Raw genomic sequence first — 27,459 nt, forward strand, 5'->3', positions numbered from 1 at the left:
AGGCTGCGCGCCCGCCGATCCCGCGGGGGCTGTCGGAGGCGGCGCGGGGCCGCGGACATGCCCGAGCGGCGCCGCCGGCAGCAACAATAGTGCGCGGCGGGCGGGGAGCCATCGCGGGCGGGGAGCGGCGGGCGCCGCCGCGCCGAGCCTCTCCCCCCCCCATGGAGGGGTATTCGCTGGGGGTGAGCGTGTACTCCGACCAGGGCGGCAGGAAATACATGGAGGACGTGACCCAGATCGTGGTGGAGCCCGAGCCGCCGGCCGAAGCGGAGCGCGGTCCCCCGCACAAAGGGGGAGCGGCGCCCGGAGGCCCGCGCGCCACCGAGCCCCTCGCCGAGAGCGGCCGGCGTAGGGGAGGGAGCCCGCGGGCGCCGGAGGAGGCAGCGCTGCCGCCCGGCCCCGGCTTCGGCCGGTGCCCACGCCGATCCGTGGCCTTCTTCGCCGTGTGCGACGGGCACGGCGGCCGGGAGGCGGCCCAGTTCGCCCGGGAGAACCTGTGGGGCTTCATCAAGAAGCAGAAGGGCTTCTGCTCGGCGGAGCCGGCCGAGGTGTGCGCGGCCCTGCGCAAGGGCTTCATCGCTTGCCACCGGGCCATGTGGAAAAAGCTGCGTAAGTTACGAACGGTTGGCGCCCTCCAGCACCCCGCTCCGCCGGGCCTTTTGCCCACCCGCCTCAGGCCCCGTAACGCCGCCGGCTCACGGCCATTTCCCCCGGCCGTGCTTCCCCTTCAGGTCTCGCTTCCGAGACCCGAGGGCACGGCGGACCCCCTTGTCCGCCTCCCGTTCCCCGTTTGCCGGTGTCCCTTGAGCGCGGGACATCCCGCTTTTAGCCGCCTTTTCCTCCCCTCGTCCGCCCCCTCCGCACTATTCTGAGCTGAGTGTTTCAAAGCCTCCCTCTTATCTCCGTTTAGGAGCGGGGCACCCGCGCTGTTGGCGGCATCGTCTCCGTCTGCAGGGAGCGGGGAAGGGAGAGCAGGATGTGATCCGAGGTGTTAAGTAATTCGGTATAACAAGAAAAACTGGAGAGCATACTGTGGGAGGACACGTTGTAGGATCAATGCGCTGTGTAGTGTGATGTGGTTATAGAGCTGCAGTGTGTTCTCGGGGTGTTGCAAGCCGGATCGCTAAATTCGGTTTACTGGGAGGTCTTCATCTCGTTCCCTTGATGGAGCTCGCCCTTAGATTTCCCTTGCGCAAAGTATCATGAAAAAAAGTAATTTTAGCAAACTGAAATGGGCTGAGACAGTGTTTTTTATCTTGTACCTTCATTCCAACTGTTTTCTGTAGAGTTCTGTTGGAAGGGTTCAAAATCTGGCTGTTGCAGAAAGGGTAATCGTTTGCTCATTCTATATTGTTTGAGCATTAGGAGGTATGTAGTGTACCTGCCAAAATAGGAAACGGTCAGTATCCTAAAGATTTATAGACTGTTTACTTAACTGTAGTAAGATAGAAGTTGCGGTCCTAAATAGGTAAGGGTAAAGGAGAAGAGAGTGACAAGACAGTTGTTCTTGTAGCCTTCCTCCTCCCTGAGATAGAGTGAGATTGCAGAGTTGAGTTTTTGAAAGGAATTACTTTTTTCCTCGGTAAGGGAAAGATTATGGTTTAGAGTATGGTGGTTGTTCGTATATACTGTGCAAAGTATGTGTTGTGTATGCATTTATGTCTTCGGAGGTCCCAGAAAGAGAAAATACAAGAACAGTGAACATTTGAAAACAGGCAGGCAGGAGCGGGACACAGTACCACTGGGTCAGAAACATAGTGCTGCTGACAGTGGGCTTGGAAGGTGAACATAAAAAGCAAGAATTGCACTTAGCTCACGGTGGGGTTTCAGCGAAGTGATGGGGCGGGGACACACATTACAGTGTCAAACCAGTTTCATTTTCTTCCTTTTTCTTGAATAGCCACACAGAGAAGTTGTGTGAATGTCTGGTTCTTGAAAAGATACGGGAGACGGCTGAGGGTGCCCTGATACTGGGCAGATAGGAAAGGGCGTAACGTTTAGAAGCACCAGAACTTGACCACAGCCTTGAGTGGTGTGTCATCCCTCGGGGCTGCAGGATTGCATGGGGAGGAGAAAGATGTGTGAATAGGGGAAGATGGTATGGGGGGGGGAAGGAAGGAGTTTCATTTTCTGGGTGCAGTTCCTTGCTCTGTTATTTGTCACTGTAACTATATGTGAATACAAGATGCAGAGAGTTGGAGTGGAATGACAGAATACAGGAAGTACTATTTTAGTAATGAGTGTTTAGCAAACAGTACCTGGGTCGTGGAACCAATTTAAATTGTTGTGGGAAACAGCACAGCTCTGGCTGTGAGCACTTGATGATGGGTTTAGGTAGGCTGTATGGTAAACTTCTACGTAGCATGCTTGGGCTTACTGGTTTCTGCTGCATGTGCCTGACAGCTAGAGTTTTAGTGGACAAAAGCATCACTATATCTAGTTTATAACTTCTCATGCAAGTTTTACTTAAGGTAAATAGTGCTCCATATCATCAACTGTAAGGCACATCTTTTACCATAATTTGGCAACTCTATGAACTTGAAAGGGAGACTGGGGATTTTGGTGTCTGGAAACAGGGGTGGGAAAACGGTTTGGATTTTTGGTGTAAAGGATGAAGTTTTTATTGCTTCCAGTTGATGGCTGCTGGAAAAGCTCATACTCTGCTGCTTTGTCAGTTCTTGGAACCTGTGGGTCAACCCAGTGGCCTTCTCTTGTGAAAAGAAACATTCTTGTGTAGAAAAGAAACACTGATCATGAGAGTACCAGAAAAATACCCCTTTGTCATTGCTGATAATTTTTGCCCTTAATTATATAGTAATAAATTTCTCTGTATGTGAAAGGGCTTCCGGAGTAAAAGTTCATGTTTGAAGCCTGTTCCTACAATTGGCAGTGGTAGGAAAGGTGTTTACGAGAAGTGTTCTCAGGAGGTCCCAGATTTTGAAGTGACTCTTCCGATGATTGTGCAGGTTTATATTTCTTTGGTACTGAATTATTTGTATAGCTTGATACTATTAAAAACATTTATTTCAGCGTGACTACTTATAGTTTAGAGCTGTGTGATTCTGCTTTGGTTATAACTCTTCCCATTAAATTTAATCAAAGCAATAGAAGTTCAATAGTATTTTCATCTCTCATGAAATAGCAAGGGTGGGTTGTAAATTTTCACTGCAAAATAATGTCAGGATTATTCGTAGACATACTGAAGTTTCTGTAATGTATTGTAATCTGTAAAGGGCCTGAACCACTTCAGGCAATGCAGATTTCCAGGATAATGTAAAGTTTTTAGGGTCTGTTGCTGTATTAAAAGTTCATATAGCATTTATTTTTTTGAAAGTTTAACAAGAATTTTAGAACAAGCTAACGTAACTAAGGTATTGTAGTTAACCTGTATAAAACCAGGGAGATCAGAATGAAATGTATTCCCTAGCAGGTTTTGATTCCCGGAATAATTTTGAATCATTCTCAAAAAGGAACTGGGAACTTCCGCATGCCTGTTTTGAAGCAGTCTGTATGTTTCAGATCACACACCAACCATCATAAGGGAATTTGCTTTTTAGACTGCCAGAGTATTTCTTTTTCCATTACAGATGTGGTATCCAGGTGTAGGATCCATATTCTGGTGTAACAGATACTGTTTAGGATGGGTTGTTTTAAACCAGTTACTACCCCTCTCTCCAGCCCCTCCACCAGAAGAAGGGTGAATAAAGTAAGAAGTAATTGCAAGTTGTGTATAAACAATTTACGGTCCTGGAAGCTGCGCGGATTTGCCTCTTGAAACTGTTTACTGTTGTAAAGGACAAATTGGATTATAAATCTGATAGCTTTAGATATCTTGAACACTTAATGTGCCTTTTCTCTTTTTCCTTTAATCCTCTTTCCTTGGAAGAGTGGGGAGTACATCTGCAGAACTGGAAGGTGTGGTATTTTGTGGGCAGGTATTGTGACAATCTGTAACAGGCAGTGCTGCTGGTACCCAGCTAGACACAGATGGGATTTACCTCCTGCTCTCGTTTCGCATCAGCTGGGTCAACGTGTGCTGCGCTGTTTCATAACGATGGGATTTTTGGATGGAAAGCTTCCCAGCTGCAGTGGAGTTGTGCCCACTTGTCTTATAAAAGATCTTGTAAAAGAAATATGGGGCCTTGATGGTAGTTTCCTGTGCATGTTTGTTCTTAGGGGTTCCATTTAGTTTGCACTAAATGTTTTTAAATGCAATCAAGTCAAATTTTATGAAGCAAATCCCTTTGTACTTCTGTCCTAGGCAGCAGGTGACAATTTCATTTTCGTCAGCTACAAAGGCAGCTCAGTTTACCAATTCCAAGTTACAAAGCTGAGTGAAGGGCAGTGTTTTTCAAGTGGAGGGGACAAATTGTGTTAGAAGATGTCCCATTGCTGGTTGTATGATTGATAAAAACATGCTGTGTGGAGGAGTCTGGTAGGAGACTTCAGTTTTAATGCTTGTGCTCAGAGGAAAGCGTAGCAGTTCTGACACTTTTGTTAATTTCTGACGAGATGAAATCTCTAAAGAAAGGAATATGCTGTGCTATATATAATACTTCTCTCTAAACAGGAGCAAGGCATAAACTAAAATCCCTTGGTGATAGGCATATCTAATTTCTGTTCTGTTGGAGCCTAAAACCTGAGGCTGCTGTATCATTCTTTTTCTTGTAAGTGGGTGATTTCACTCTGCTCTTCACTCCCATAAAGACTGATTTGACTCTCTAATATATTTTACTGCTATTGAGGGGTTGTTGTACTGACAGAAACTCATTAGTTGCAGCTTGTTTTCTGTTAAGTGCATGGTTGAAGTCCTCATTACCACTTGGCTTCCTCCCTCATTTGCTTTCCATTTGAAATGTGTTAGATTTAATATCCGCAGCTAAAATTGCCAGACAAAGTACTTCAATAAGCTGATTGAATGTTTGTGTTCTTGAAATAAAGCTTCTCCTAGGGAGAAAGTGTAGTTTAGTATTTAGAACACAAAGCTAGAACTCTGTTAGATCTTAAATGTTTGAATTACACTGTGTTTCTTGGTAGCTAACACTGAGGAAATGAGCTTTCATCATCATACTGCACAATTCTGCTTCTCCTTCATCATGTCTTCCATGCCTTCTCGTCTTGAGCTTCTGCACATCATTCAGTGGCCCTAGAACCTAAGTTCCTAATCTTTTGCTTCTCTTTGAAACTTCTGAAGTTTAAAATACCTGTTTCTACAGAGGAAAAGGCCTTAAATTATTTCCTTCCTTCCTTCCCCCCCCCCCCCCCCCCCCCGTGTTTGTTGTGCTATAGGAAAATAAGTAATACAGTGCTTTAGCAGTCTGGCTTGGGTATTTCCTGCAAACAGAATGTGTATCATAGTGGAATTTTTATGTTGTGCTGTGTGAGCGTGACTTGTGAAGTGCAGAAGATAGAATGTGACAAGGAGATGAGTCTCCCTTCTGAGTTTGAAGACAGGAGTGGGTGCAGTGAGGAAGAAACATGAGGTTGCTGTTGACAGTTGAAATCAGCCGATAACTGGAAACTTGAGTTCTGTTTTCTGAGGGTGCTGAAGTAGGGAGGAGGACTGGTATGGCTAATCTGGCTTAATTAGGATGTCGTCTCAGTCATTTGGTGGGGTTTTGGAAGAAGATGAACTTGGGTGTGTAGACACAAAAATAGACAAGAAAAGGCATGAAAGAGAAATTTGGATTGGACATAAATGGGGAGAGAGTGTTATGTGTTTTGAGGGCAAAACAGTGGGGAAAGATTTCTGTAACCATGTGTAGTTCACACTAGTACAGGTATTTTGCTGTTCTGAAATTAAGGGATAATTTTTGCAGATTCGAAGTTGGGTTTTGAGTAGTGTACTTAAATCATCTGCTTCATTCAGTCCTCCAGAAGGAAATGTGACTAAGGCTGTTGAGAAGTTACTCAACTTAAAATGTTCTTCAGCATATCAAAGTAAAATAGCATTTTCTTTCCTTCTGAGGGCTTCAGGAATGTCCAGAAAACCTTCCTGCCACTAAAACGTCCAGAAAAATGACCTAATCTGTAACATTGGTACCTCTTCATCCAGGGAAGTGAACAGCAGAGCTTAACAAAACACTTGATTGATCTCCTTCAGCACTCCAGGAGCACATCTTGCCCCATACTCTTCTAGTAGTGCTTAGAACATGAAACCAGAAGAGACAGCTTTTTGACTCCTCTCTTGGTGCTTTGACACTGGCTTTATCTGTGTTAATTGAAGCTCTAGGTAGGGGAGTGATGTTATGAAAGTGGGGGGGATCTGAGGGCACTGGTTTGCCTGGCGGTACTATAGTTAAACACGCCCTGTGTTGTAATGTTACACAAGGCTCTGTGGCACACCCTCCTCTTGAGCCTCAAAACGTTACCAGTTCCACAGAATTGAAACCGAAGGTATTCTTACTTGTTTGTTTTAATCTCATTGCAGCAGAGTGGCCAAAGACCATGACAGGCCTCCCTAGCACGTCGGGAACCACTGCCAGCGTGGTAATTATCCGCGGGTCAAAGATGTATGTTGCTCATGTTGGTGACTCAGGAGTGGTGCTGGGAGTCCAGGATGACCCCAAAGATGACTTTGTGAGAGCTGTGGAGGTGACGCAGGACCACAAGCCAGAACTTCCCAAAGAAAGGGAGAGAATTGAAGGCCTTGGGGGCAGGTAAGTGTCTCTGTGCTTTTTACTTCAGTTTTGGTCTCTGGTGCTATTTCTGTCTTTGCACTAGGCTTAAGCGTGCTTGTTTTGGGGGGGGGGGGGAAGCAAGCAAGCTGGTGAATCTCATGGTCTATTTATATTCCTTCCCTGTCTGTGCTCTGTGTTTTTTTTTCCTAGCTTGTTGAGGGATAGGTTAGTGTGATCTGTTGTTGCGCTGTTGTGCTTTTTGCCGGTGATTTATGGTGTAAGCAAACTCTTCATTTCCTGGTGGATCAGGCAGCTGAGGTGCTGTTCTAAATGAGATGCTGTTCTAAACTACAGTTCTAAATGTTCACTGAAAACTTTGGAAGTGGAGATATTGCTATTTGACCTATTTTTCATTAAATTCTGAGGAACCTGGGGGGAGAGGATTGCCTTGCCATAAAGATAATGAGATGAGCTCTGGCGTATCTGGTTTGTCAAAGGGTGGAAATGCAGCAGTTTTGACACAAAATACTCTGTAATGTCTCCTGCATTCTGCATTGTTCCTGAGGTGACAATGGCAGCTGTTGAGTAGGCTCTCCAAAGCTTCTGTTTAAAGAATATAAAATAATCTTAGATTTGAAACAAGATACTGTATTTGCCATGTTTAAATATATGCTGAAAATGTTAGAATACCATGTTTTAACGCATATTAGTAATTTCTTCACTGTCAGGAGCTGGCAGATGTTGGAACATCTCTGAGTTGTGGTTGATGTGTGCTCTTGTGACTGAGGAGGAAGGCTGGCAGGTTTGTCAGATGGCACTAATGTTTTGAGACAAACCTCAGGGCTCGCATTTGGCGTAGCTTCACAGGAGCTCTGTGTTCTTTTGCTCCGCAGTACGGCACCAGATGGATGGGCATGGTTTCCTTCTCTTGCTGTTCAGAGACAGATCACTGAAGGTTTTCCTGTTGACATCATCCATACGAGAACCCTGTCAGCTCATTAACCTTCAGACATTTGTATCTCTAGCAGGTGGAAGTTGATCAGTTAGCTCTGTTGTAGCTTTTCAGGAAGGGTAATGTGCAGTTTTGCTAGGTTAGTACTTGCAAGTATATGGGTTCCCAAGTTCTGTATCTCAGAGACTGAAAGTCTCTGAAGCTTCAAAGAAGCACTCCCTGGAACTTTGCATCAACAGGAATTGTTAAATCTTATTTTATTCTTTTTTAAATCTTTATTTTTACTGGTCCTTCTTCTGTGTTTCCCAGGCTGGCTGCTGCAGGCTATTGTGAAGCAAATGGTAGGAGTGAGGTGGAACATTGCAGCTCTGCTTATTAATGTCCTCTCTTCCATGAAAGCAAATTGGGAAAAGTTAATGGGAGAGCATAATTGAATCTTGCATTAAAAATGCTATTTTCCTAGTGACAGTGTATGAGCGTGGGATGAGGTGTTTCTGATGGTGGCTGAGGTTAGCTTTGTGAGGTTATTCTTGTACAAGTGGATGAGATGGCTTTCTAGGATGTGATGTTTGTGACTTTGCTGCACTGTGCATGCGAAGGATGGAGCTAAACATGCCCTTGTTGTTAAGGCCTTTGAAGTCTCAGGAAGTGAATCTTGAATAGCTTCAGTATGAGGAAACTTGAGGGTGTTCCAGAGCTTTTCAGTTTCTAATTACCAATGGCTGTTCCTTGGATAAAAGCTAGCTTATAAGTATCTAGTTCTTAACTTTTTGGGACCAGGCTTTGCTAGTTCCTTGTTCCGTTGCCTTTTCTTCCTCAATCATAGAATCATAGAAAGTTAGGGTTGGAAAGGACCTTAAGATCATCCAGTTCCAGCCCCCCCCCCCCGCCATGGGCAAGGGCACCTCACACTAAACCATGTCACCCAAGGCTCTGTCCAGCCTGGCCTTGAACACCGCCAGGGATGGAACATTCACAGCTTCCCTGGGCAACCCATTCCAGTGCCTCACCACCCTAACAGTAAAGAATTTCTTCCTTATATCCAATCTAAACTTCCCCTGTTTCAGTTTTAACCCGTTACCCCTTGTCCTGTCACTACAGTTCCTAAAGAAGAGTCCCCCCCCAGCATCCTTACAGGCCCATACTGTCCTGTAGCTTCTCCTTCTAATGTCATTTGTAAGAACTAAAACCAGTGCTGGGTGCCTTAGGGCAGGTGTTAACATTCAAATGCAGAGCTGTTTCTTCCTATCTCCTGGTTTCAGCAGATAGCAGCTATGAACAATTCTTCTTTTATATCTGCCTCACGTTGATGCACCTTTAAGGAAATCCCTACAGAAGGCTGTGCTCTGCTCTCTTTTGTTTTTTTTCAACTGCACTGTGCTGCTCCTCACTGCCAAACTTTGGCAGATGGAGAAAACTGAAGGAAGAACTACATGATTATTTCCACCCAAGTGAGTTGACGTTGATGCTCCTCATCTGAGGAAAGCAAATTCAGATCTGTTGTTTCTCTGACAGATTGAAAAGATACTCTTACTTCTGGTTGTTGCAGCCAGCCAGAATTTCTTCCAGGTTTTCATTCCCTTGCTTTTTCTTCTGCCCTTCATGTTCCACTTTTCCATTTGGCTTAATACGGAATGAAACTATCTAAGTGATACCGTGTGTTTTGAAATATTTAATTGTGCTGTGGACTTCCCTGAGGGTGCTGTCATTATTGACTCCATATTTGCATATTAAACCGGTTTTGTGTCATTGAAACCAACTTCCATGCTTTCATTTCCATTCCTTTTTAACCCCTCCTTCTTTCTGATGGATTTAGTGTGATCAACAAGTCTGGTGTGAATCGTGTTGTTTGGAAGAGGCCTCGCCTGACTCACAATGGCCCTGTGCGCCGCAGCACCATCATCGACCAGATTCCCTTCCTGGCAGTTGCCAGAGCGCTCGGTAAGTTGTGCCTGTGTCTGGGAAGTGAGACACTGCTGCATACAGAACTGGATTATACCCTGTTTGCCAAAACATCCAGTTTAGAAGGGGCTTGCTTGCCTTGATTACAAGGCCTTCTGAAAGTGTGGCCCTTTCAAAAGTGTTTTTAATAGAATATGGATTCCATTTTTCAAATAAAGCTGTAGAAGGTGTCATTGGTGAGTGAAGGACTTGCCCTACAACGTGCTGTCAGACTCACAAGGATGGTACTTCATCCCTGGGCAAACAAAAATGTACAAAGCAGAATGTGTCTTCAAGTTGGAGATCACATTTGTGTTTTACTGAAGTAATAAGACTGTATTTTTTGACTAGATGATGGTAAGAGTAAGTTTTGCTGTGTAGCATATGAAATACTTTGGTCTTCTTTTTGTGGTGGATCTGTTTTCTTTCAAGGCTTAGCATAGAATGAACAAAGCGATGAAAGTCAAGTCTGTGTTACATCTATAACTTGCCGGTGCAAGAGTATAAGTAATGAGAAGCTATCTTTGAGGAACACTTTATTCAAAGGTCAAAAAGGCATGTTACAGTACCTAGAAAACTTGCTAGAAAGTGGTTTTGGGAAATACTTCATAATTAAATCTCTGGCTGGTTCTTGCCCATGAGTGCTAGTGTTTTCTGGTCAGATTTTTCCTTCAGTTTCCTTGCAGAATTCCAGTCTTGTGCAGTTCATCTTGTTTCCCTTTCCCCGGTGAAGAATTTTCTATCCAGACATACCCAATGTAGGTTTGGTTTTTTTTTTTTTTTTTTTTTTTTGGCATCATGTTTTTTACCTGTGAAAACTCTCCTGTGACTTAATTTCTTCTTGGCAAGCTTGACAGTTACGCGATAGTGTTGTCAGCGTTCCGGGGTCAGTTGGCAGCATGTCATGGGGACAGTCTGTTCTGGGACCACGATCATCTTGATAATTGCATAGCATTACTGTGTCTCATTTCAAAGGCAGTGATATCTGTTTCACATGGCTTTATCCAGTGTTATGAAGAACGTTGCAGTGGTAACTAATGTTGTAAAATATGGCTACGTATGAAGGAAAGAGTCAAAGGCTAAAGAGGCTGAATAGAGATCTATCAATAACAATAAAGTTTGAATTTGATGGAAATTTTTCTCTGTATCTTTAAAGTCTTAATTCTGTCATATTTTAGGCAAGATGCTTGTTTTATGGTTAGTAAAACTGACTTGAATAAATCCTTTGGAGTCAATAGGATCTTCATCTGCTGAGCTATGTACCCCTCTTTTCTCCTTTTCTGCATAAGGGTGTGTGTTCCTCATAGAGTACAAAACGTCTGTCCTTAATTATGATGAATCTTTACTCCTATGATTGCGAGTTTGTTGTTTGTCTAAACAGCTCAGTGACTTTTGATCTGACTCCTCTCGGCAAGTTGAACAAAAGGATTTGGCTGGGGTTTGTGTGCAGATGGGAATTCAAGGAATGATGCATCTGTTAGCCCCCTATTGCATTCTTTGCCCTATTGCATGTGGATGAAGAGGATTACTGGAGAGTTTCAGGTCCAAGAAATGAGAACACTTATCTTTTAACAATTCAGAAAGCAGATTTGAAAGCTTGAAAGAGTGCTTTGGCATCTTCAAATCACAGAGAAATGGGTTTACGATGTGACAGTGTTGTGGTGTTTGCTTGCTCAAGGAGCCTCCTTGGCCTTTTTGCATCCCCTTCTGAGGAGGTATGACAAACCTCCTGGAAAAGGGAACACAGCTGCTTCGCTCCCTAGGACCCAGATGGTGCACAGACGCTCACAGTTTGGAAACAGGATTTAACTTCTTTCTGAGGCCAGCATGCCCCTTACGCTGCTTACAAAAGACCTACCACGACTAAAGCCATTTGCATTCATGCTGCTGAGGCCTGCTCGACCCCTTGGCTGGCTCCCAGGCTGCTACCCGGGTTGGCACAGAGCAGTCACACTGGAGCCTGGCCAAGCGGGGTAATGTCAGTGGTGACACATACTGGTTCCCAATACTCCAGTCAATCCCACAGAGATCTAGCACAGTGATTCTTTTTGCTAAGTCCAAAATGGGTTGTTATTCTTGCAGAAATCCCAGACAGATCCCAGACTGGACAATAATTGCACAGTAATTTTTAGCAGGAAAAAGAGTCTCTTTGCACTGTGGAGAGGAGCCTGGAGTTGTGAATTTACTGCCTTTAGAGTGGGAAGATTGATTAAAAAGGCTAAAATTTAGAACACAGATGTTTTGTTGTTTTTTTTTTCTTTTAAGTTTTACTTTCTCTAACAAAACTGTACAATATTTTTGACTCGGTCTAATCCTTCATCCAGTCCTGAAGTCTGTCACTCCTCGTAAGGAGTACATCAAATGCTTTGGAAATAACAGGACTAAAACACTGTGGAAAAGCTTTGCATTGGTTAAATAGTTGGTCAGCAGACAGAATACTGGTGCAACAGAAGTCCTGCTCAGATTACTTCTGTTGCCATTCCTTTTACTGTTCTGATTGTATGCAGTGTCTTTCTGCCCTAAAATAAGCATGTGTGGTATGCACTTTTTATTACCACTGCTTCTCATGACAGTATTGGCTGCACTTAAGTCACATTTAATTTAAGTAACATTTAATTTACCTCTAGCTCTATAACAAGTCAGGATATTTAGGCTTCATGCTGTCTCTGTAAAGTATCTGTGTGCTGCTTGTAGTGTATACAGATTTTTAAGTCTTCTAATGAAATAGTTTATAGTGTAGCGGAGTATTCTGCATTTTCAGGGTAGCTACTTCTGCTGACCTCTGTTGGGCAATGGAAATGCAAAATTACAATTTGCCTTGTAATAGATACTTAGGAACCCTGTGCAGTCTCAGAATTGTTCAGCTCGGGACTTGCTACCTGTTCTGATCAGAAGAGCATTTTTGTTCCCTTAGAGTATAATCACTTGAGTAAGCTTCCTGGCACTCGCAATTTCATGGTAACTGTCCATTTATCTGCCTATGCCTAAACCAAGTGTGAGGTGACTCAAATTACTTGAATCCCCTTGTGTAAGGCAAAGCTCTGAGTGTGCAGATTGCCAGATACTGTAGAGCAGATGCTCAGGGGCAACAAGCCGTCATGTAAGTTGCTGTGTGTTTTGGAGAGTCCATGTGTATCATTGCATCATCTATTAGTTATCGTCTTCCTGTGGAGACAGCATCTCCCTCTTGCAGTCAGGAGGGCATTGTAGATCCCCGTGAGTGTGCTTACACATACGTGTCTTGGGGGAAGAATGCTGAGAGGTGAAATAACCTGCTCTATGTGTAACATAATGGCCAGATACGTGCTAGGAGGAAGATTACATTTCAGGTACGCCATCTGTCCAAATACATTAACTTGGACCTACTTCTGGGATGATAAGCAGAAAGCTGTAAGTGTACAAGATTGCGTGTTTTCTTCCCATGTGTTGAACCCATTATAGAAATACGGAGTGAAAAATTTAGATCTCTGGAACCCAGTTTTGAAGTAAAATCTGGCCATGTGTGTAACTTTAAAAGGTTGTATACCAAGCAGGGAAAGCACAGAAAAGCTACGGTCCAAGCTCTGAGTATCTTGTGATAACAACTTGAAACAAGAACAGAATGGAAAAGCAAGTAGGCAAATGGTGTGATTGATCACTGAGCTCTGTGGATTGTCTGTAAGTGCAACTTAAACACACTGTGGCTTCCTTAATTTGCTGTTTAAGTTGACATCCTCAGCTGTCTCCCAGACCAGTCAAGTTGACTGGTAATGCCTGGTGGGATGGCAGCAATGGCTCTTGGTTGGTTTTTAAATCATATGGAATCTCTTGATGGTAAATCAGGTCTAAATCCGGTAAATCTTTTATGGATCTTTTTTCCCTCCTCCTCCCCTTTTCTTGGGAACTAATACAGAGCCAAGCTCTGCAGCTGTCGAAAGGGTTATGTAGTAAGGGATTGCCTAACAGTATTGTAGCTGTTTGTGTGTGTGTGAGGGGTTTAAATTAATGAATGATGAAACCTGAACCAAGAACCTGTTACTTAAATACTTCATGTAGCAACATGAAGGATTTTTTTCCTTTCTTTATGTAGAAATGTAATAGATTCACCCCCATATTTTAGATGGAGTGGCCTCTACCACACGGGCTTGACTTTTTATAAGAACATGAGTTTCCTACTGACCCCTGTACCGGACCAGTAAATACTCGGTGCATGGCTCCTGCAGGCATGGGGGCTCTGTCAGTGACAGGGAAGCTGTTTCCCAGAGCAGCTTACTGGATGCCAGAATAGTTTGTGAAGCTTTTGAACATGCATACTGTGAGACCCCAGAGAAGAGGGTATGGCTGACCTCAGATGATCTAAGTAGATCCTGTATAAGCATTTTGGATTTCCTTACATGATTCAGTTTCTGTAAGTTAACCAAATGAAATGGGCAGAGTCGCTGCGCAGTGTCTGCTGCTTAGTTCTTCCTTCCTGCTCCTTAGGAAGGAATGAAGATCAATCAGATTGAATTGCATGAGCTAGGAAGTTGTGTTGAAGTACTGTACAGCATTTTCCAGGTTATATTGGTAATAGCTTTTTTTAATCTGTATAAACCCAGGCAAACTGCAGTGCAAAGTGAGGTGCATTTGGGATTCTAGTCTTGTCCTGGGATGTCTGGCTCTAGCTTGTATAATTTTTTTTATCCCCCAAGACAATATATGTATGTCTGCCTGTATAAAATGCAGAGCGTGTGCTTTAGTTTTCGGGTCTGTGCGTTACACTGGTCATGTGAAGCACATGTGGATCCATGTAGCTCAAATGAGAGAGCCTGGGGCTCTCCCCTCCTTGGCAGACTGGAGGTGTCTCTGTGTGCCTCTTCCTCTGTCTTCTCTAGCAGTGTAGAATAGCAATAATAAAGCTTTTCTCCTAAAGGTAGAACTTTATCTAGGTTTAGTCAGTTCATTCTTCCAGTTTATCCCATGTCTTTAGCTAAGCAAATGCTGTCTAGGATTGTCTTTCAAAGCTTGAAATTCCACCTTAGTGTTCATTTGAAGGATTTCATGCAAGGCCAGAAATTGCAGAGCTTTCTGCGTGCCAATTTAGTTCTTCCCCTCTACTTTTGCATACTAGTTCTTGCAGGCTTTTCTCACGCTGTGGTGTAGCCCGAGGCAGACACCTTTCTTTCTCTCTTGCCTGTGATTTTTGCCAACATGCAAGCAGAGATGAGCAGTCATGGTGCAGACTGCCTTATAATCGGCTTTTAATTCACCATTCATTTTAAATGCATTGATTTGTTTAATTTTCTGCTGAAGTGCTGCTCTCTTGCCTGGGCTTTCCTTTTCTGTGTAACATTGAGGGTGGCATTCATTCAGCTGATTTGACTGAAATGGTATGTAAAAGAAGCTCCTGAAGGAGTAGTGAAAGTGCTTCTGTGCAACTTTTCTGCTTCAGTTCTGTCACCATCCCTCTGGTCTTTAATCATTCCTGGGTTGTATAAATGACATTGCCTTGCAGTCGTCCTTAGACTGCTGTGAAGATGCCCTCTCGTGGCTATAGGACTGGGTTGTCAGTCAGCTGACTTCTGGTGAAAACATTTTCCACCACAGCTCAGCCTGCATGGTTTTAAGTGGTTACTGTCTCTATCTTTGCTGAGATTTGTCTCACTTCCTAGCAGCACTGCCTCATTGGCAGTGAAGAAAGGAAGTTCTGCAAGGCTTCTCTTTGTACTAACAGACCTTTTAGATAAAACTTTGATTTAAAAAGATCTGGCATTAATCAAACTGAGTTTTTGTTTAGGACTGACTTATAAAAGTGAACTTTTCTTTCCTCTATTAAAACCAAAAGATATTTTTGTATTTAAAACAGCATGCTCCAGAAACACAAATTAAAGATTTGATTTATATATGACTTCTGGACACGCTTTTGCCATAAGCAGGCTTTGGGCTTAATCCAGTCCAGTTTACTTACACAGTGGATGTTTTTGTTTGTAACATCAGTTACTTTCCTGGAAGCAGCTGAGTTACAAGTAGGGTTTGGGTTTTTTTCTCCTTTTATTTTAAAAGGTAATAGTAAGGAGGTAAGATAGACAACACATTTGGATATAATTCTTACAGGTAGCTAAATCGGTTTCCTGCTCCTTTAGTGTAATGATTTCAAGCATCTGTTTTTCATTTTATAAGCTGCAGTGTCATTTTTGTCTAGATCCCTGTACACTGTTTCGGTTCGAGTCATGACTACGAAACCAGTGTGGTTTTTCTTCAAGAAAGGGAAGGAGGTATATTAATGTATTTTTTTTTTTTTTTTTTTTGTTTGGAAAACGAATACCCAAGCTTCACACTAAAAGAAAAGTTCCTGGTCTGTAAGTTTTTAGAGAAGAAGGTTGTTAAATGTTTGGGTTTTCATCTGGAACAAAAATAGTATGGTTCTCCAAGTGAAGTCTGAGAACCTGGCATTCCTGTCTGTAATAGTAGCCTCTGGCATATCACATCATCTTGCTATCTTGGCTTCCCAGTCTGCTCAGGGGTCACTGGTCCGTCTGCTTCCTTTGGGACAGAATTAAAGATTTCCAAGCCCTTTGAAATGCTCAGGGAAAGGTATACTCTGCTTTCTGGCTTACTTGCATCTCCCTTTTTCCTTCCCAGAATCATGCCAGAAGGTTCCAGGTAGAGTGACTCTTCCTCAGTTTGTCATCTCTTTCTCAGCCACTGTGGTGCTGCGCTTTCCAGTTGGCCAGGGGAAGATAGATGGGTGACAGGAGTGTTCTATCTGTGTAGCAGTCCTAAAAAGCATTGACTTAATTTGTGGTGCTCTGCCCTTTAGGAGAGAAAAAACCTACTAAAATATAGTACCTCACCCCAGTGACAAGGGTTGGCGTTTGCTGGTTAGAGTTGAAGAGTCTATGAGAATTACTCTTAAAGTACTCTTCATACAGTCCTGTGCCAGCATGGTTCACCTGCCTGCTGGGTCTGTAGGTCTGTGGGAGCAGACTCACAGCAGCTTCACACTGAAGACATTTTACCCTGTTCTTTAGGGCAAGTTTTGGTTGTTGCCTTCTAGGCTGAGAAAGGAAGAATGTGGATTTTTCTGTGTGCCTCTGGCTTCACATAAAGTTTGAGGAATTCTTCCTGGGTGAAAGAACAAAAGCGTTTATCTTTTTTATTTATTTATTTCAGTTTGTGACATCCAGAGCTCCATTTGGCTTTCAGCAACTCCAGCCAAGTCTGGAATTGGTCTCACTGTGCTTTAGTGCCACTCCATCATACAACTTTAACTAAGTTTTTGTCTATTCTAAGAGATTTTTGAGCTTGAATAGGTGATGAGTACATTTGAATTTAAAACACGTGGAGATACAGTTCTTGCTGTACATTTGCAGCAGCCTTGGAATGCTGCTTTGAGAGAGGTGATGCTACGGGGGATTATTTGGAAGAATGCATTTTGCCAAAATAATGCATGTTTAATAAATTTAGTCTTGAAGCTCAGTCCTTGGACTAGTCTAGCTCCTCTTCACTATTTGCTTTCAGGAAAACTTACTTTCCTCTTGTGGTGTCTGATTTCCTCTCTTTCTGATCTCTCCTGCCCCCAGTTAAAAATGATGGTAGTGCTGTAGGGATGTTGCTGCATTGCAGATTTCATGGAATCACAGACTGGCTTGTTTTGGAAGGGACCTTAGAGCTCGTCCAGTTCCAGCCCCCTGCCACGGCTAGAGCAGGTTGCTCCAAGCCCCATCCAGTCTGGCCTTGAACATGGATTTGCACATGGATTCTGCCAAGTACATGGACTGTTACTAACAAGTGGAGCAGCAGCTTTTCTAATGCAAGTCACACCGTGCCATCTCTTAATACCAGTGTCAAGCCCACACCTCATTGTGTAGTTCCCCCATGGCCTTCAGAAAGCAGCTCACTGGGGAGTGGAGGGACTGAGGTTGGAAGGCTTTCAACTGCAACCAGGACAGCTGGGCTCTTGGTCTGGGGTTTGGCCTGTAATTTGGGAGGCATGGCTTCATCCTGGGTGTTCCCAGAATCTCTTGTGTGCCCTTCAGCATGTATATAATCCTCAGAATCCTCTTATAACCAGTGAGATATTCCCAATGATGCCCATGAGGAGCCTTCTTCCTCTTGGAGGAAGATTCACTGAAATCAGTGCACGGATTACTCAGCTGTCTTCTCAGGAAGAGCAGCAGATGGGCAGTGACATGTATGAAGATGAACCAAAATTAAATAGCATCAGGTTATTTTTATCGCACAGCACAGCTAATAACATCTGTCACTTCTCCTAAATGAATATGAACAAACTAGCAAATCAAAGCATAAAACCATGATGCATGTTGGCAATTCATGCTGCTGCTGATTCCAAGGTCTGGTTGCTGTAAGATCCCAAGCTCTTGTCTGTTTTACCTGCTGTGTCCCCAACAGGGATGATGTGAAGAACTCTCAGCGCATGAAGACTTTTTATGGCAATTTCTATACAATAATTGTGCTGGAGCTCAGCTCTTCTGGTACACTATTTATTTTGATCTCCTTGCCAGCTGCTGGCTTTGTTGTGAGCCTGGGGAGCAGAGTGCTCCTTTAGCCAAGCAGGCTGGGCTTTTAATTAGCACTTATTAGAAGCATGTGTTTCTGTCTGCTGCTGCTGCACTGAAGGTGAATTGAGGCTTTAATAAGGATGGACCCTCCATGCGTGCTGCGGTGAAGTGGAGTAATTGAGTTGAAGTATTCCCTTTCCCCATTCTGGAAGAGTCTTTTCAACTGGTTGATAGCTTAAGGCAAACCTAATGGAAGGAAGTAGGAAGACAAAAAGCTTATTTATTATTATCTTTGAAAGGGTGGTGATGGACGTGGAAGAAGGCTGCAGCATGCTTTCTGAAACCAGCAGAAAGGAAAGGAAAAGTACCCTGACAAAACCTTACTCTTAAACTGAAGTTCTTAAGCTTCTGTGTGCTTTTCAACTCGGACATTTTAATTAATGTCTACTTCTAAAGCCATGTGTTCTGCACAGAAAAAACATAGCCAGTGCTTGCTAATAGTAATGTTGCTTTTTGTTGCTTTTTAATACAGGAAGCGAAGGTGTTAGTGCAAATTAACACTGTTCCTGTTTGAAAGGCCCAACCTTAGAATGAGTTTTGTTGTTTGTTTTTTTCCAGGTATCCTTGATAAATGAAATTAAAATAAATTGATATGGGAATGCTTTCTTCTGATGGAGTGTTTTTTATCAAAGGAGGGTTTGGAAGAAGCACTTGAACCAGTAGATTTTGGATTTGAATGTGTTACTCAGATTCAGTTCAGGCCATCCTTACTGGTGAGGTGACCCCAAACTCATTTGCACAGCAGGAAGGCTGTAAAAATAGAAAGGTCCACTCATGAGGCCTTGCAAAGGAGAGGCTTTAGCTCTCATTTTCTGCTTTCCTGCTGGAACCCAGGCACCACTTGTGTTCTGTGGCTTCTTTCCAACTCCCAAAATTTGGCACATGGTGTTCAGCTGGACAGACACTCTAACACAGCACTGCGTGGCTTTGGAAGGGATGCTGATGCTGTGGAAGGAGGAAGAAAGGGCAATTAATAGGGGAAAGGCTTCAGTCTCTTCTCCTTTGCCCTCTTCCTTTGTTCCCTCTCTGTGGCACCTGTGGGTACAAATACATACACAGCAAGACATAACCATGTAGTCCTGTGTTGTTTGGATGGCTATGGAGGATATTGGGGTTAAAAGTAAAAGGCATGAAAAGGTGGGGTTTGGGGGTTTGTTCTCTCCTATAAGCAGGACTTATTAGGGTGTGCAGGGCAGCACACCATCGCGATGCAGGCTGATCTCTAATGTTGTATATGATGTTGGGGAGAAAATAGGTATTAAGTGATCCTCCCCCTCAGACCCTGGCCCTGTTCTGTTAACTGTACCATTCCCAGTGCAAGAGGTGGGAGTTTCCTGTCCACTATTTAAAGTGTCCCAGTAACTGGAAAGGCAGATTTTTGAAGATTTGGTGTGGGTTCAACAGAGTAAGGATTTAGGGTTGTTGTGTTTAAGAGGAACTTTAGTTGTTCAAACAGGTTTTAGCTTGGATATTGAGGTTTCACTGTTTCCTAGGTATTGATCTCTTGTGTTTTCCCTTTTTCTGAAGGCATTAGTTTTAAGAGGGCAGAAGACCTCCTATAAACATGGGTTGGGTTGAGTTGTTATTTGATTCTTTTTAAATTTTCTTTTTTTTTTAATTTAAATTGCTGTGTATTAATAAATACAATCAGAAAGTGACAGCAGCAGAACAGGAACTGTGCTGAAATTACTGTGTTGGTAGCTTGAGACTGGTGGTAATTGCTTGCGTGAGAACATTTTTCCATATTTTCCAAGATTCATACTCCCATGTGTAGCACAACAGCTCAAACCCACTTTCTTCTTTGCTAGGTGATCTTTGGAGCTACGACTTCTACAGTGGTGAGTTTGTTGTGTCTCCTGAGCCTGACACTAGTGTGCACACCATTGATCCCCAGAAGCACAAATACATCATCCTTGGCAGTGATGGGCTGTGGAACATGATCCCACCTCAGGATGCTATCTCCATGTGCCAGGATCACGAGGAGAAAAAATACTTGATGGTGAGAGCAGTGGCTATAAGTTGTCGTGGAAATTTAATACTTATTTCCTCTAAAAACTGCTTGGTCTCCCACGTATGGAAAGTACCTACCATAGCTTTGCCACACCATATTCGTTGGCTGATACTGTGGTGGCATATACTGTCAGATATCATGGATGTCAGCATTGTTTAAATTACTTGGTTGTCATCTTAGGGGTGGTATCTGAGTAATAAAGCTGATAACATGTCCCTTCTCAAAGGAAGTTAAATAAATGTCTGAAAATGAAATTTATGTCACATTACAATGCAGACAGTTGTTTATTGGCTTTTATGTGACTTGTACGAAGTCGGAGTTAAGTTTGGTTTATTTTGCAAACCAGTCAAGGATTTATATAGTGGAGCATCTGGGCATCAGACTGTGAATACTCTGTAAACCTCTTGAGAGACTTCAGGAAAGACTGTAGGATGTGTTACAACCAGGCTATTTATGCAAGTCATTGCATCAGTTCTGTGGTTTAAAGCACTCATGTGTACGTGGATTCTACAGTAAACTGATTCTAAAGTGAAGATACATTTCAGTTAATATTTCCTCTTGTGTTTCTGAATCAAGCTTCAGCACGTGATAAGTAGGAATATATAACTGAGGCTGTGGCATGTAAACTGTCCATCTTCCATTTATAATGTCAAGTGGGTCTGATTGCTTTCTCTGTCCCTTTCTGTGAACATGAAGGGAGAGCACCGACAGTCCTGTGCCAAAATGCTGGTGAACAGAGCACTGGGCCGGTGGAGGCAGCGTATGCTGCGAGCAGATAACACCAGCGCCATCGTCATCTGCATCTCGCCACTGCAGGGGAGCAAAAGCAACTTGGAAAATGAAGAAGAATTGTATCTTAACTTGGCAGAGAGTCCCTGCTACAGCAGCCCTGATGTGAACAGCATGACGCCCTCCCGCTGCTGCACCCCACCCATCAAGGTAACAGCTTTATTTAGATGTTTTCAGTGTTCCACTTTTGAGCATGGAGCTCACTAAATAGAGAGCAGTCTCCTCTTTCTCCCCTTAGGAGTAATTTCTTCCTACACAGCTTACTTTGATGTGTAGGATTGGGGCAATGGTGTAGGCAGACCACTGCCAGTGATGGAAGTAGTACTGCTGGGAGCTACGGGCCTGTCAACTTAAACCACTATTTGATGTCAGTTTTAGTTTGGGGCTGTATTTTGTTTGGTGGGATTTTTTTGGTTTTCTTCTGGTTTGGGTTTGTTTTTCTTTTTGTTTTTGTGTCCATCCCCCCCCTTCCCCCGTGGGTTGTTGTTTTTTTTTCTCTTTTCCCCTTTTTACCTTTTTCTAAACTTGTATTTTTATTTAACTGCAAAGGCCTGGGCAGTACCTATGTCCGGATAACACATTTCATTTGCAGGGCAGTCATTTGAGAGCAGTCACCTGGCTGTAGCCTCAGTACTTCCCTGTACAAAGCCCTGGAGAAAGGAATGGACTTTTAATAATGTTTCTTGAAAGACTTTGGGACACCAGAGGCGGAGTATTATAGTCTTAACTTCTCAGAATTGCTGGGTTTAGGGATACAATGTTTTTATGACTGGATATCTGTTAGTAGCTGTTGATCTGTATTTCCTCCTTAATGTAGAAGAAATTCTTACTGTAACTTCATGCATATAATTCACACAACTTTAAATGCTCTGTTTCTTTAAAGTAAGTTTTCCAGGATCCCCCCAAAATCAAGTAGGCTGTTGAAAGAGAGGAATGGGACTGTAGGGCTCAGAGATTTAAGAGAGAAATACACCAAACACATACCCTTAGAGAATAAGGTCAGGCTGCAGTTTCTTTTCCTGCCTTGCCATGCTCAGCTGATGGATTGCAGGCTGCTTGTGGACAGGTTCTTAATCTCATTGTAGTTTGTTCAGTTTTGTTGTGGCGTGTTCTTTTGGCATTTGTTTTTTGAAGGTAACCCGTGGGTTAATGTATTCAAGAACACTTGTTGTAAAGAATGCTTTCTTTCTGGATTGAGACATCATGTTATCATCTTCTGGTTGATCTAATGGTCTTTGTTAGAGGAGAAGTTGTTATAATACAAGGTCTTTCTTCAGGTTATAAGCTTTAACCCTTAACATAAGGCAGAGTTGTTCAGAAAAAAATGCTGGTTTTGGTGTTTTCCTCCCACTTCTAAGAACTGGAGTGTAGTTGGGAGTGGATGTTTGTTCAGTAATTACCAGCTGCTCCTGATTTAAGTAACTGTCTTTTGATGTTGTGCAGTATCTTTGGATAACTGTCCTTTGGGTAAAGTAAAAAGCAAGCAAAAATTGGAAAGGGAATTCTTAACAATCTCTTGCTAGAAACAAGCTGCTAATAAAATGGCAAGCTGAAACTGTCCCCTTCCGTTCAGTGTAGCAAAATATGTGGAATTTCAATTCTAAATACTTCTGTACTTTTAAATTGTGCCATAAGCTTTGTGTGTGATCTGTTACCAGTATTGAATAAATGTTGAGCTACATTGGCTTCAACAAACCAAGGAAGCAGAATTTCTGCATTAGGACTTGGTGAAAATATTGGGCTTTTCTTTAGGATTTCCCCTTCCCTTCAAAGTAGATTCAGTGAATTGTGTTGTGTGACTCTTGATAAATTGCAGCAGGCAGTCGCAAAGAGTTAAAGAGATCCAAACTTACAGGTTTGGTGTTTGGAGTTAGGGCCTTATTTTATTTTTATTGCTTAATGTGCAAAGCCCAAAAGCAATTTATGACTGGCTACAGGTCTTTGTTGATAATATATATATATATATAAAATCTATTTTAAAGCAAAAGTTTTCTCCTCTTGGATTAAAATAGAACTGGTGTCGCCAATTTAAAAACACAGATCCCATTTTCTTATTACTTTTTTATTACAAATACTCATGTCATAAAGGTTTGTGCTTTAACAACAGGCATCCAGCTGTCCTCACAGAGTACCTGTGACTGCAGAGGAAAGCAGAGAAGGAAGCTGGAAATAAAAGAGACAGAAAAAGACCACTGCACTGTCAGAACAGTTTTGAAATACTTGAGATAAAACCCCATGTCTCCAGGCAGATGCTGATGAATGAAATGTCTTACAGTGGTGTCTCGTTTTTTGCAGAGCAAGAACTTTGTGTAGTTACTTGTTAAGTATATTTGGTAACTACACCATCCTGAGCAACAGTATATTTTTCATAGTACAGAGATGTTCATCAGTTAGAGAAGAGCCACAAGGGAAGGAAAGACCTATTTCCATAAATTCTGGTTATGTGATGGCTGTAGGCTTTTCCTTTACACAGCAGTTGGACTTTGTGTGAGCCTTCTGGGTGACAGTGGTGCAGGAGTGCTGTTGGCTCAGCATTTTCTTTAAAATGAACATTGACATGACACAGCATTTGAAGCATTTGGGACCCTCCCTTAAAATGGTTGAATATGTGGTTTCTTATGCCTTGCCTCAGAACGTAAACCAGTAGCCTTCTTGCAAGGTGGCAGTTTCCCTAAGGAGTACAGCCACACAGGTCCTTCAGGAGATGCGTTTTGGAATTCTTTTCTGATGGTGATAACTTGAGGGATTCAGGAAATGCCCTTATTTCATGATCCTGTTTGATCCTAGTGTCAGCCTTGCAGGAGGGAAAAACCCCAGTTTGCTGATTGCACAAAAGTAAGTAGGGCAGTGCATAAAACCCTTGATACACAAAGCTGCAGATAAAGATATGATCTAATTTAGGTCTGTAATTAATTCATCTTCTTACAAAATTACCACTGAGTTTTACTGAGCAAGGATCATGGTAGTTTCTGTAAGTACATGAGAGGTGGTTCCCCAGATCAGCCTCAGCTCCTGGAGGATCATGGCCCAGAGGGGACAGGTCAGCCAAACCAAGAGGTGGCAACAGGTGGTTCCCTTGGGAGAGCTGAAGGAGGCACGGATGGGCTTGCTGTGTAACAGCTGCTGCATTCCCAAACAAGAGATTTGGAAATAGATGGAGACCAAGTCAGAGTTTCTCAATTAAACTGAAATATTTCTTGTTTGCATATCCTTCTGGCAGCAATTCCTAATACCAGATTAATTCAGGTATTGCTGAGGCCAGTGATCCAATTTGAGTAATGAGGATCTTGAGGAATGAAATTGATGATTCACATTTTATTTTCCTTGTTCTGTTACATCATGCTTTAGCAGTTCATCCGCTGGCTTCATATGGCTTCCTAAAGCCTTATCCAGTCATGCCAAGCAGATGATGTTGCCAGTAAGCATCTTGCACAGTTGTGGCTGGAGTCACAATTTCAGAAATGAAAATGAGCAGATTGAGTACCATTGCCAGGGCTGCTCTGTGTGTCATCTCAGTCCCTTATGAGTCCTGAAGAACAGAGTTGGGTAACCTCTAACACACCATCCATCAAGGTCTTCCCTCCTGTGTTGCTATATGTAGTAAAAGAATATTATTGAAATGGTTTTATCTACACCAGGGCAACGACAGGGAAGTAGAGGGGAGTAGAAAACCAAATCTAGATGCTAGAAACAGTTGTGATTGTTTTCTCTTTTGGGGTGTGTTTTATTAAACCTCAGTACTAGCTTTTTCAAAAGGGCTAAGCAGTTGAGGACCTCTTCGTGAAGGTGAACTGAAGTTCTGGGTTTAGACTGTAAAGTGCCTGTTTATTTGTCTGAGATGTTCCACTGACTGACTCTGATCCAGCTGTGTATGCATGTGAGCTTCCAGCACACTGTTTTCTTCAGTTACTGTCATTTGCCTTACATTGATGGTATGCAGAGTAATGTGGCCTTGAAATTTATTTTTGAAGGGCTTGCTGAGTGACTGGGGATTTCTTCACAATTAAATCTATATTAAGGTCATAATTCATCTCTTAAGGGCACTGCATAAATACTAATTCCCAAAAGCTCCCTGTGGATAGTGCAAGCAAGTACTGTCCCCATTTTCCTGTTGGTAGAACTGAGAATGAGGCAGAAACACTTCTCAAAGGCTGCAGAAGAGATGAGTAGCTGAAAGTAGGATTAGGGTTTAGGAAGTCCCTGGTTCTCAGGACATCAGATAAACCACGTCTCTTCAACAGATAGAATGACTGTGCTTTATAGAGAGTGGATAGATGTGCTGTGAGGAATGGAGTTGCTTTCTTTGTAAGTTGTAGAGCATAAAACCAGGCAATAAAATGTGTTACTCTGCACGGCAGGCAGGAACTGCTTTTAGAATAGCTTTGTCCGATGCTCCACCTTTCTGTGTGCAGTCAGGGCACTGATGAGGAGTTTGTCAGTCTCCATCATAATCTGGATATGCAGTAACCAAAAAACCTAAATGTAACGAAGGTCAGAAGACTCTTTCTGCTTTTTGTGTTTGTTTGACTTCGTGGTGCTTGGACATCTGACAGCGTGTAACATCTTCAGATGGCAGTACGGGTGCACTTATCACAGTGTCTGAGGGAGGGAAGTTATGTCCACATGTTGCAAAATGCTCCTGCTGAAAATCAGAGAGTGCAGGCACTGCTTTCTGCATGGCTGGCTAAGTCAACATCAGATGTGTGCATCCTCCTGAGCAGTTTATAGAATCAAAGAGACAGGTACATGGGCTGAGTAAGTCTGCATTCTGACTGCAGAGGTGGCACATCTGCTGTTGTGAGACGCTTGTAGGCTGGGGGGCTGAAATAAATGGTTTTATGAAGCTACTGTGCACAGAGTACCAAGTTCACATCTGTGTTCTGAATTTGGTTTTGCCTTTCCACGTGAAGAATAACTAACTCTGTTTTGGAGTAGGATTTGTACGTCTCTGATAAGGTTTAGACAAGTTCTGTCACACACTTGTCTCTGCTCTCAAAGGGTAACATGGGTGAAATAATTATATTTATGCCTAAATATGTTTTATTTCCTCTCAGCTTTTAGAAGATGATCCGTGGCCACGGCTGAATGCTTCTGAGCCCATCCCTCCCCTCACACATAGCAACGTGATTTCAGAAAAGTATTTAGAGCTGCCAAACGAGATTGCCAAAAGCAATTTACCTCCATCAGGAGCGACGCTGAAGGATTCAGGCCCACAGGAGGAGAAGTGCAGCAAAGCGTTGGCTTTGAGGATACAGGAATCCTACAGCAACGGTTTGTCAGTCAGCCTCTCCCCTTCCAACTCTGCCAATTCAGGCACGGACCAAAAAGGCTTCAAGGTGTCCCCTAATGGCCAGACAAAAGCCCAGGATGCCGAGCGGACACCCACGGCAAACTTTAAAAGGACACTGGAAGAATCCAACTCGGGCCCAGCGATGAAGAAGCCGAGGCGCGGCCTGAGCCGGAGCCTGAGCGTGCCACCGGAGGGCATGTCCACCACGGCGCAGCGCAGAAACTCCAGGCTGGCCATGCGCCGCAGCCTGCGCGGCCAGAAGAAGCTCAGCACCTCGCTCTTCCACCCGCCCCGGAAAGCACTGTGCGTGTGCTGAGGGGCTGCTCCGGGGGGAGTGGATTCTGGTCAGGTTAGAATGGGCAAGTCGGTGCAGAAGTTTGAAACTCTTCCTGTTTTATCGTTTTTTAAAGTAGAAACGTTTTTTGGTATCCAACAGCTTTATCCCAGCCTTGTACTTGCTTGTATTATAACTGTGAATTTTGTAGATGTGTAGGGTATAAGTTGCTGTAAAATGTGTGTAAATTTGTATTCCTTCATATAAATGTAGTCAGTTTTCTTCCTTGTATAATTGTTACAGCAGGGCTAAACCTTGTTTTAAAAAAATAATTAATAATCCTTTTTGTTAATTTACTAAAGTGATGAATTTGTATACGCTTCTGGTGAGGAGAATTTCACAACTTTTTAACTAAAGTAAATTATTAAACAGAATGGCAGATATGTATTTTCGTAGTACTTACACGTTCCACCTAAAGTGTGTCTTTTAGAGAATACACTAGGTCTATATTTTGGTTTTAAACTTTAGATTTCTCTACTCAGAAATGAAATGTATGTGGAAGCAGAGGTGTTGAGCCTGGCTTTACCCAGCTCAATGTCCAGTCATTTATGTTAATTAAAATACTATGCAGTATCTTATTTAGTTGTATTTTTTGTAACATTAATCGTCAAAAGTATTTAGCAAAAAAAAGTGTGTGTTTTAAAACGCCAACTTCTGAGAGCATCCTATAAAGCCATTCCCATCCACTGTTACAAATGATGGCATTTTTAGCCAGGCATAAACGCGTGCCCTACGGAGGCTTGATTTTTCTGCTATTCCAATACTGATGGTGCTGCTAATACCTTTCCACATAAGTTCTTAAATTATTTTATGAGTATTTTCATTGATCTGTGGACCATGTGTATGTTCACCTAAATAAAACACGTGAAAGTTTGATGGAGGTGCCTTTTGGTTTTAATTTCAAGCTGAAGTTGCCTGGAGCACATTCGTAGTTATTTTCTATTTATTAAAAATCCAGTACTCTCTCCCCTTCCACACTGTG

The 27,459-nt window shown here is 42.9% G+C and overlaps 1 protein-coding gene across 1 annotated transcript; it reads left to right on the forward strand.

Annotated features, from left to right (window-relative positions):
• PPM1D (protein phosphatase, Mg2+/Mn2+ dependent 1D) lies at positions 1-27,351 on the forward strand. The gene is made up of 6 exons (XM_057407135.1): positions 1-609; positions 6,431-6,659; positions 9,389-9,513; positions 19,862-20,052; positions 20,761-21,003; positions 25,908-27,351. The coding sequence occupies exons 1-6, from the start codon at positions 162-164 to the stop codon at positions 26,457-26,459; spliced, it is 1,788 nt and encodes a 595-aa protein (XP_057263118.1). The 5' UTR covers positions 1-161; the 3' UTR covers positions 26,460-27,351.
• The last annotated feature ends 108 nt before the right edge of the window (positions 27,352-27,459 follow it).

Source organism: Pezoporus wallicus, unplaced genomic scaffold (assembly GCF_028554395.1).
Source record: "Pezoporus wallicus isolate ANWC-B61680 ecotype Strahan unplaced genomic scaffold, APGP_CSIRO_Pwel_v1 contig_10389, whole genome shotgun sequence".
In the NCBI taxonomy this organism is placed as follows: Eukaryota; Metazoa; Chordata; class Aves; order Psittaciformes; family Psittacidae; genus Pezoporus; species Pezoporus wallicus.